At 50.1% G+C, this 10,764-nt stretch overlaps 1 protein-coding gene across 4 annotated transcripts in view; it reads left to right on the forward strand.

The window, feature by feature from the left end:
* Positions 1 to 5,627, forward strand: part of tbc1d1 (TBC1 (tre-2/USP6, BUB2, cdc16) domain family, member 1) — a 37,263-nt gene extending 31,636 nt beyond the window's left edge. For all 4 annotated transcript variants that reach the window (XM_061829252.1, XM_061829253.1, XM_061829254.1 and 1 more), the window contains 3 exons: positions 973 to 1,142; positions 2,702 to 2,878; positions 3,896 to 5,627. In XM_061829252.1, coding sequence (XP_061685236.1) covers positions 973 to 1,142; positions 2,702 to 2,878; positions 3,896 to 4,192 — 644 coding nt within the window. In that variant the 3' untranslated portion in view covers positions 4,193 to 5,627. The remainder of the gene's footprint in view (positions 1 to 972; positions 1,143 to 2,701; positions 2,879 to 3,895) is intronic.
* Positions 5,628 to 10,764: the final 5,137 nt, after the last annotated feature.

Below are 10,764 nucleotides of genomic sequence, written 5' to 3' on the forward strand. Positions count from 1 at the left end.
AACCATTGCAAGTTGGATACTGCGCAAATGCCGTCCATCCATCCGCGCCGCCATAATTTTTGTCCGCTTATTGGAGGTCAGGTCGGGCTGAAGCAGGGAAGCTCGATCTTCCCTCTCCCGAGGTGTTCCGGGGCAAGCCGTTGTGCTCCTGTTCAAGCCCGGGGGAACACCTCTGCGGGAGCTTAATGGAAGACTCCAAATTTCCCGTCGGAGTGATTGGTTGTTTATAGGTGCGTTCCGATTGGCTGGCGAGCAGTTTGGGGCGTATCCCGCGTCTGGCCCAAAATGAGTTGGGATGTGTCCTCAGACGCCCGTGACCCACCTGAGGGGAAGTGGTACAGAAAATGGAAGGATGGTGTGATGAAAAGGTCCACTCCACACTGATGCAGGGGGAAAAAAAAAAATATTTTTCGTCAGCACCTTTTTTAATGTATACAGCCAGGTAGAAGGCACTGAATTCAGGACTTTTTTTCTTGTTGTTGTCCTCCAAGCCAAATTTTATCTAAACCGAAAGTTGTCATATTTTTATTTTGTCCTTGTATGTGAATGGCGCCTCCGCCACACCCTCACTCCTGTGTCTTGTCTGTACTTTCCCTCGTTACCTCATCTTTTTTTTTTTTCACGCCCGATTTCTTAGATGGTGCTGAATGACTGAATGAGACTCTGCGTCTCCTCGGGCTCACCTGAGCGTGACTGAGTGCGTGCGTGCGTGCGTGCGCTGGTGTTGATTTTGTATTTCGGGCTTGATACTCCCATTTCTTTGAAATGCTTGTATGTTCTCATGTAACCTTCAACCACACCCTTTTAAATTCAAGGCACGACTTCACACACACCCACTGCGGCCAAGCGTATCTTGCCCCAGTTTTGTAGCTTTGCCAGAGCAACTTGTCATTTACGCTAATCAATTGATTGATTGTCTCCAACCGGCCCGTGTTGTGCACGCGTTCCATTCGTTTTCCTCCCTTTCGCCAGATATGCTGTTCCTCCAGGGGCCGGAGGTCATCTTCAAGGTGGCCCTGAGTCTCTTGGGGAGCCACAAACCTTTGATCTTGCAACACGACAGCCTGGAGTCCATTGTGGACTTCATCAAGACCACCTTGCCCAACCTGGGCCTGGTGCAGATGGAGAAAACAATCAATCAGGTGAGCGCCATCAACATTTTGCTCTTTGGTGCTTGAAACGCATCATTCGGCAAATTTGGAGCTGTTGACGAATAATACGTTAACCAAGTTTCCTCTGCCCGTTTTCGTGGTTGTCGCGGTGACGGGTGGCTCCTTTCCATAAAGCGCGAGCGTTTATGTGAAACGGAACGGCCGTGTCGACGCTTCGTCTCTTTCCTTGTTGTCGCGGGCTTGTGTGAACTCGCCGTGGCCTCAAAGCCGCTCCCGCCCGTCGGGCCCCTTTTTTGTCAATTTGCAGTCGTCTCCTTGATAGGTCAAAGTTGAAGGATCCGAGGAAGGCGACGCACTTTTTTCCCCCAATTTAATTTCTCGCTTCAGGTCAATGAGCACACCTGACGTGTGGCGGTCTTGCCTTTTAAGGCCTGGAGCCAGGAAGTCAGTCCACGTCCAAAACGTGCTGGCGCTGATGAGCCGTTTGTCATGGGAACTGCATCTTTTGAAAGCGAACCATACAGTAACTGGTCCAGCACCGACTCTCTTAAAAGGTTTTGAAGATGCTTTAACGCCGGAGCATCAAACACAAAAACGATGGCGGCTCAACTCCGTTGCGCTCACGTGAGCTGGTTGAACCCTCCTTCGTGTGCAACCTTGTCGTACGCACAGACAAAACCCGTGAGAAATTCTTGTGGCGATGACAACGCCGTGACGGCGCGACCGCACGCTCAAAAGGGAGATTCGTCGTATGCACCAATGCAGAGTGTCAACGTTCAATAAATTTTTTTCCATCTCTCGCTGTCCAGTATTGCGAAAAAATACTGTATGAAATGCTATTGTTTTCATCTTTTTTTTATGGGAGCGGTGGGGGTTGGTGAGAATTAGTTGGGGTCTTACACAGAATAACCGAAGACGACGTGTGCACGTTTTTCTTTTGCGTCGAGCGTACGCACCGAGAGCTCCCCTGCGGTTCAGTCCACGGGTGTGATTTTGCATTTCTTGCCAGAAACAACATGAAATCGTAACCGTACAGGAAAAGCGATTCTTTGCGTCTTGTGACGACGACGAGCTCATTTCGCCTCCTGCAAGGAAGTAGAGCAACACTGAGAAATCATCAGTTGGGCGCTGGGATTTTAGCCCTCAGCTCCGAGATTTGTCCTTGTTGTTGTGTCGTCCTTTTAACTAAGGTGTAGCGCGGTGCTGATTTGGGCCCTTGTGCGAGTCAAACGTGTTATCAGGAAGCTGCGGAAGTATGCGGTGACTTGATGATTTGAAATGTGGAGGCAAGTGAAGCGTGCACTAGCTTGCAGGTAATTTCCCTCCGGTCCCATCTGGTCCCACATCACGTCGACTCTTTCTTGGCCGATGTCTGACTCACATTTTCTCCCCCCGCGAGAGTGACGAAGTGGCTCACGCCGCGCGTGTACAAAAATGTCTGACCTCCAAACAATTGAAGATGATGCGCATTGAATGTCAGTTTTTAGTGTCAAACTAATTCTAATGGAATGTACACACATTTACCCCATAAGTTGTATTCTCGGACCTTTCCCGAGAGGGGACAGCTGAGGTCTGGTGTCTGCTGGCAGGTTTGTGAGATGGACGTCTCCAAGCAGCTGCAGGCCTACGAGGTGGAGTACCACGTCTTGCAGGATGAACTCCTGGACACGCCCCCGAGCCTCAATCAACACCAGCGCGCCGCACAGCTGGAGAGGACCAATCAGAGCCTGAGACAGCAGAACCTGGATCTCCTGGAGGAGCTGCAGGTCCGTGCGCTCGTCAGTTCGACCTCCGGTCATCCGTTCTCCATTTCCGTCGCGCGCGTCGCCATCCTTCGTCTCCTCAAAGGGAGACGAACTCTCGATTCAGCGCTTTCTTAAAAAGAAGAGCTCAGTGCCAGAGTGGGGGGCAAATTGTTTTTTTCACGGCCCTGCTGCGGCTTTGGTGCCGGTCTCGAGGTTTTCCCCCGACTAAATGCAAATAAAGGCAAGGAGGACGCCTCCTTTCTCGCCAATGAAGATCGAGGAAACGAGTCCGACCCGTGATGCGGGGAAACGGACGTGGCCAAAGGAGGCAAGAAATCCTCTTTTTGGAATGGATGTCGGTCGTCGTTTGACAGTCAAGATGAGCGAAAATGGTCAAGATTTCCTGAACACGAGATCGAATTGGGAGCTTTCGCTTTACTAGCTTCATTTTTGTACATGCCGTTTCATGAGCGTCTAGTTCATGTTAGAAAAATATGTTTTGTTTTCAATATCGCATCGCGGCTGACGTCGGGCCCAAATGGAATTCCGCCCCGGATTGGTCGCCTGGCAGATGCCGGGGCCCGTGCTGACAAACGGCCGTTCAAGCGTGACCCATCTAAATCAGCGCTTTCAACTTGCATTTTATTATTTTTAAAGTCGCGACCCGCTCTTATAGAAGTTGTTGAAAAATGGTTGACGAAAAGATGTAGATGATGGATAGATTTTGGAAAACTGTGTTTTTGATGTGCCCCCTTTACCAAATGGCTAGCCAAGATGTCCACTATAGTCAGAGGCGGCGCTTGTTGACAGCATGTACGAGTGGCTCGAGCGCGAGGGTGCAACTTTTTCTCTCGCTTACTTACGTTCAGTGAAGTATTTTGGTAACATCCGAAAAGAAAGCTGCTCACGACCGCCCAAAACGGTTTTGCCATTTCAACCCAGAACCTTGGACCGAGGCAGAGTGCGTGTTTTTGTTTTTGTTTTGTCCTCTTCACGCCGGTGACCCCCATTCCCCCGCCCCTGGTTCTTCACGTACAGGTGTCGAACGCTCGGGTTTGCAGCCTGGAGAGTCGAGTGGCGGCGCTGGCGCAGTCGGAGAGCCGTCTGAAGGAGCGAGTTTCTTCTCTGGAGCTGGAGAAGCAGCAGCTGGCGAGCACGACCGCCCGCCTCGTCGACCTGCTCGCCGGCCTGGGGGTCCCGACGGGCCCCGACGGTCGCAGGCTGTCCCCGGCGGACGCGGAGTCGACGCGGGAGGCTCTGACTTTGGACTCGGACTCCCCCCGCCAACCCGAGCCTGTCGTGGAGAAGGTGCTCAATGGACAAGGGGAGACTTGATTGTCGCCATCTTTCGCTTCTTTCATTCGACGGAAAAAGGAGAATCATTGTGATAAACAAGCTTGTGATTGGACCAGCCAATCCCAAAGATGGCACTGCCCCCCCCCCCCCCCCCACCAATCACGGGCCGCACTTGAACTTCTTTCTGCAACCCGTGCGGCCGCTTGTTCCCAAAGAACCAAAACGAGAGCGAGCGACTGAGGACAGTTCACGAGTCAAACCAAATGGAAAAAGTCCACCTAAAGAAAGCGTAGTCGTGACTGCATTTCATATTTCTTTTGCCGTTACAGGAGGAAGAACATGACGTCTCTGTAGTTGAGCCTCCAGTAAGTCTGTTTTTTTTTTTTTTTTTTTTTTAATTTAAATGACCTCGATTATGAACACGCACTGCATCGCTTACACTGTATTCCTCCCCCCTCCCCCTCCCTCCCCCCGCCACAGCATCAGCATTTAAGTCGCCTGTGCAACAATCACTTTGAGTTACACTGTAAACATTTTATGCCACGCATCACTTTGTTTTATTTGAAATGATTATTCTGTTATAGGCGATCGTGAAATATATTCCATATCATTTCAGCACATCTGAGACCGTTTTTGTGCGTGTGTGTGTGTAAAGGTGTCGCGCATGCTTAAAGATGGCGTTTGTGTGCCTCTTTCTTGTCTCTTTAAACAAACACTATTTGCTTGATATCAATATTGAAGATATGCTAATACACGGGATGAAGAAATAATGCCAGCTTGTTTCCAGGAATTCCTGGTGGGGGCGGAGAAAGTGTGTCAGCACAAGTTTGTGTCTTTGTTAGCTTGGCGGGCGGGCGGGCGTGCGTGTCGCGCGACTCGTCCACAAAGAATGAAAATAGAACTTTGAGGAAATATTCAATTTTATTTCGAGAGCAAAAGTACTGCAGATAATGATAAAACGATTCATACCATTCTGAATCTTCGATGAAAGTTCTTGCAAAATTTCATTTTCAGTCTTCCGTGTTTGACACACATCGACAAGATTGTCGTGAGCGATTCTGTCAAATTTTCATTGCGATAAGTTCAATTTGTTCCATGGCAAAGTTCTCAAATATTGCACGTCTATTCAAATGAATGGAAAAGCTATTAATCGGTTCCAGAGTGAGACCCTAGCAGGGGCGTGTACCCCCCCCCTCCCCCCCCGTTCCTTTATGGGCTAAAATCCTCAAGAGGTTTCTCAGACTCACGTGTGAAATTGCTGAAATCTTTTGGACTTTTTGTCATCGATCCTCTCGCGATGTTGAGTGCACCTTTTTGTGCAGGTTGCGCCGCTTTGCCCAACATTTCAGTACCGGCGACTTTCGTGTACTTGTTTCTGTAGTTTTGTACTCAATTTATTGTGCTGTCCCACATTTCAAAAGCAATGTCTGATTTCAATTTGTTGCAATTCAGTAAATGTTGTTCTTTGAGCGCCTCAGGTGGTCTTATCCTAATTTTCCAACTCGGGTGAAGCAACAATTTTTGCACACGTGGATGAATGTTTGCGCCGGTGTGTGAAAATTGCATTTTGTGGCCGTCCGTCAGTCGACAAACGCGTGGATGCGCGATTGAAGTCGGCCTTGAGGTGACTGTAATTATCACGCCAGGGCGTTTCCTCGTACTTGCCAGAAGTTGCAACGTCTCACAGGCCCAAACTGCGAGTTAACACGTCGCCCTTGCGCAACCTTGATTGATGCGCACGTGCCGCTCCAATGGCGATGCGCGTACACACCGAGTACTTTTTAGTTTTGCCTGACGTGAGCGTTTGAGACGGCAGCGATGTCGAGAGTTAGGCCGCGACGGAGAGACGCGAAGAGCGTAGACGTCATTAGACGTTTTCGTGCGTGGACGAAATGTGGGGAATCGCGGTTGGGCTGTGGGATGACGCCGTCAATAAAATGTCACTTATGAGGCGTTGCGATCATCGCGATGGAATCTGCCAAACGCACGAAAAAATGTTGTATACGTTGTGGAAGTGGCAGCGAGGGAAAAGGAAACCGTCCGAAACAATAAGGCCCACCGATCCCCGTCCAAGAAAGTCCAAACATGAACGCGCGTGCCGAATGAGGACGATGCGCCTTTTTAATTTGACACGGTTGGATTTTTAACCAGGCCAATAAAAAGGCAGAACTGGCCTTTAAAAGCGACGGGGCCGATTTTCGCCATTTGGGCCCTTCCACTGCCTGCTGCTGCTAATATTTGCCGGGCATTCTTTTTTCCCGAGCTTGAAACATGAATTTGAACAACTGAATCGACTCCCGCTGGTCACAACTTTAGGTACACTTGTACAGTGTCTTACCAGACACACACACACGAGGAGGGAAGGCTCCATTTAGGGGAAAAAAATGAATTGCAAAATATAGAACGTGAATACAAGGAGAGAAAGAAGTGGATCGCGTTTGTGACGACGGAGAAAAAGTTCCGGAAAGAGAAGAAGAAGCGCAGCATCTTTCCCGGCGTTGGGGTCGCACCTCTGCCCGCTCACCTCACGACCTTTTCCGCACTTTCGCCGTCCCGACGGACGCAAGACCGCCGTCGTCACGGCGACGCAGACGCCATGTCGCCGACTCACGCACGCACGCAGACAAACGGCCGCAAACGGGAGAATGAGGTCGTACGCGAGCGCGTGCGCGGCAGGGTGTTGCCGTTTGTCGGCTAAGGTCAGGCGCCACAGTTTGGGCGGGACCGCCTGCGTCCCGTCAGCACATCCAGCGTCCACAAAATGTCTCTTGTCTTTCTTCTCCTCCCTTCCTCCGAGCCAGGGCGTAACCGGGACTCCACTTGTCACTTATTCACATCTGTAACTAGCCGGGGGGTGGGGGGGTCTCTTTGTGTGTGTGTGTTTTTCTTATCCTGGCGGGTCCACCAACTTGATATCTGACGCTTTGTGTGGACCAAAGTTTCCCCATAAGCACAGAACCTGAACTGATGTTTACAAATAGTCCAAAATTTACTTCAGTGGATCACTACATGCGTCTGTCTTTCTTTTCCAGACTCTCCTTGGTTTTCTTTGTACTCCCCGCATCGGAAAACACGGATTTCTGCTCCCTGTCGAAACGGGTGTTACTTTATTTCAAGTTGGCTTGATGAAGACGTGACGTGAAAACACAAAAAGAGAAAAGTAAATTCTAGCAGGGTTTTGAATACTTGACTGATGGGATGATTGTGACCTTGCGGACGTTTCAAGATGGAAAAACGGAGACACGGAGGATCTCGGGATTATCCGCGACAATTGTGCAACAGATTCGAGCAAAATGTTGCTTATTTCAGAGAATGCAACGCGCAAGGTAGACCCCCAACTGGTGCCGGAGACCTGCCTTTGGATCGTCAAAGGTGGTAAAGCGAGAGCTAAGTCAAAAGGCGAAGCTCTCAATTTACCGGTCCGTCTACGTTCCTCCCCTCACTTACGGGCATGAGCTGCGGGCCGTGACCGAAAGAACCAGATCCCGGCCGAAATGAGTTTCCCCCTTCTCCCTTAGAGAACGGGTGAGAAGCTCCGTCATCCGGGAGGGGCTCGGCGTCGAGCCGCCGCTCCTCCGCATTGAGAGGAGCCAGATGAGGCGGCTGGGGCATCTGATTCGGACGCCTCCCTGGTGAGGAGTTCCGGGCGTCTCCCACCGGAAAGAGACCCCCGAGGACGACCCAGGACACGCTGGAGAGACTACGGCTTGGGAACGCTTCGGGATCCCTCCGGAAGAGCTGGAAGAAGTGGCTGGGGAAAGGGAAGTCTGGGTATCCCTGTGAAGGTACTTCCCCCCGACCCGGAAAAGCGGTAGATGACGGATGGATGGATGGATGGATGGATGGAGAACAAGAGATACCACTATCGGTAGCAGACGCCATAATGGACCCAAAATCCGCCAGGACTCCCTCCAGACTGTACGTCGGTTCTCGGGCTGCGCCAGGCTCGGAATCGAGATGCACAAAACGGCAGTGTTGGGTACAAAGCGACGCAACTACTTTAACCGCATTTGGCCGCCGCCTGACCATTTCAACAACAAGTGGCCCCACGTAGCTTTGCACTACTTGAGCTACTTTTGAGGTCGCGGCGGTAGCAAAGCAGCGTACACAAACGCAACATTTCCCCCGGCAGTTCTAAACGGTGAATGCGACGTCACGTCTCGGGCCTGTGAAAGCGAAACAACTTAGCAAAGGTGTTTAGTTGCACCTCCGCAATTCCCGCGGGCAAAGTTGTGCTTCTGCCCGAGCGCGTTCACATCGCGTCGACGTTGGCCTTTTGGTGCTTTGCCACCGCGATCGAGAAGAAAAACTAACGAGAGGATTCGTAGCCAGCGACGGCCCGAAGTGCGCTAAGCTAGCCGTCGTCGCCTCAACGTCAAAAAGTCAGTTGAGGTTGAATTTGAAGGACAGAGAGCTGACTCATCCGCTTTAGACTTGGACAAAATCCAAATGAATCAATCCATCCAGATATTTTTGAGGACGGAAGCTTGAAATCTCCTTCTGGCACTTTGATTGAAAGTCGGAGGTCGATGTGATAAAAACATTCAAATGAGCACTTTTCAAGCTTTTTTTTTTTTTTTTCTTTTTTAATCTTTGAGACTATCGCAACTTAACGTTCATGACAAAACCTTGAATTTATAGAAGTTCAGACAAATTGTCGTGGAAGTCAATTTTTACTCTGTGTACGACTGATCATCAAATTCATTTCTCCTTTTTTACGTTTGTATCAGTATGTCGACTTTTGAAATAATAGCAGAGACGCGCGTGCGTGCATGAGTGACGGCGGGCCCTTTTCTCGGACAATAAAACTGAAGCCTGAGGAGGAAGTGCGCCTCCCCGCAGGGTGGGGTGGGGTGGGGGGTGGGGGTGCGTTTCATTGAGACCCACCCACCCGCTACACACACACACACATGCGAGCGTCCCACGTTTGTAAGAGCTCATCCAGCTAGAAAAATGCCGCAGCATGAATTGTAAATCATAAAATCCTTACTTTGACCCTCAAACTGCCATCAGGAGTTAAATTCATAATGCGTGTATACTGTCATTTTTTTTTTTTTTTTTTGGGGGGGGGGGACCATACGTTGTGATATTGTACTGCACTTCTGACATCTAACGAGCGTATGGTGGAGCCTCAAAAGTTGTACAATTGAAAGTTTATTCAAAGTTTTCCAAAAAAATTCCCCCGTCCGAATCATCGTCAATTTTGTCACGCGACGCTTCTCCGCGGGGCCCCCCCGGGACACGCTGGAGGGATGACGTGACATCCCTCGGCTGGCCCGGGAATGCCTCGGGATCCCACCCCCCCCAGGAAGAGCTGGAGAGAGGGAAGTCTGGGCGTCCCTCCTGCCCCCGCGACCCGACCTCAGACAAGCGGAAGAACATGAATGCATGGATGAGCTGGACCGCTTTTCGCCGTTCATATCTCTGGATCTCACCGTCATAATTTTCAGTCTCTTCCCCTCAAACAAAAGTCTGTTGTGGCACAAGGGCTGACCTGCGAGGGGCGCTACAGTGCCAGAGGACATCTAGACTGACCTAAAACACAAAGAAGACGTAATACATGCAGCGGTGACTTAAACGGCTGCCTGGAACAAAATTCACTCGAAACCATTTTTGGGAAAACGTCCAAATGAAATATTTGATGTGCTTTTTATATCCAATCAAATCTCAGCGGAACTGAACTGAATTTAAGGGATGTTCAAAAATAAAAAAAAAAAAAGTCGTACTTTTTGGATTGACAAACATAAATGTACATTTTCACAGAGTGCAGTGTTGAAATAAATCGAGCAGCGGCTGATCGGTGACGGGTTAGCGAAATTTTTAGCTAGCGGGTGTTGGCGCGCGGCTATGCTAGCTCGTCCACTAACGTAGCCAGCGGTCAGTTTTAAGCGGAAGGCAAAATCGCGAAATCCTCCTGTACGACGAAAAGTCACGTCCGTTTTCTCGGCGTCGTGTCCGCTTACTGTTGGCCGACAAAAAGGTGGCCAAGGCTTCCTTCCGCGTGACCTTCGACCTCTCGCTGAACTCCTGAAAAGTTTGCTCGGAGTTCGAAGGCCGACGATGGATCAAATCGCCAATCTGCCTTTCTCTCCCCTCCGTCAAAAATGGAATCCTCATCTTTCTCTTTTCCTTTGGGTTTGTCTCCAAAACATCCAACTTTGGCTGCGCCTCCAATGAGCTCATTTTCTAATCCTGTCCAAGCTGCTCACGCCTAGCGAGAACCTCAACGTCTTCATTTCTGCTTCCTGTTGTCTCTGATGTGTCCATCATGGCCGGGCCTCACCACCGTTTTGTGAACTTTGCCCGACTCTTCTGTCACATAGAACACCAGCCACCTTCCGCCAACTGTTCCAATCCGCTTGGACCGCAGTCTCCGTTGCTCTGTATTGTTGACCCCAAATATTTGAAGCCGTCCACCCTCGCCATTTCTTATATATATTCTGTTTTACTTTGGCTAATCTTCATTCCTCTCCTTTCCAGCGCATGTCTCCATCTCTCTAATTGTTCCTCCGCCTGCTCCCCGGTTTCGCTGCAGATCGCAATACCATCTGCGAACGTCGTGGTCCAAGGGGATTCCAGTCTGACCTCGTCTGTCAGCCTATCCATTACTA

This window comes from Syngnathoides biaculeatus, chromosome 9 (assembly GCF_019802595.1).
Source record: "Syngnathoides biaculeatus isolate LvHL_M chromosome 9, ASM1980259v1, whole genome shotgun sequence".
NCBI classification, from domain to species: domain Eukaryota; kingdom Metazoa; phylum Chordata; class Actinopteri; order Syngnathiformes; family Syngnathidae; genus Syngnathoides; species Syngnathoides biaculeatus.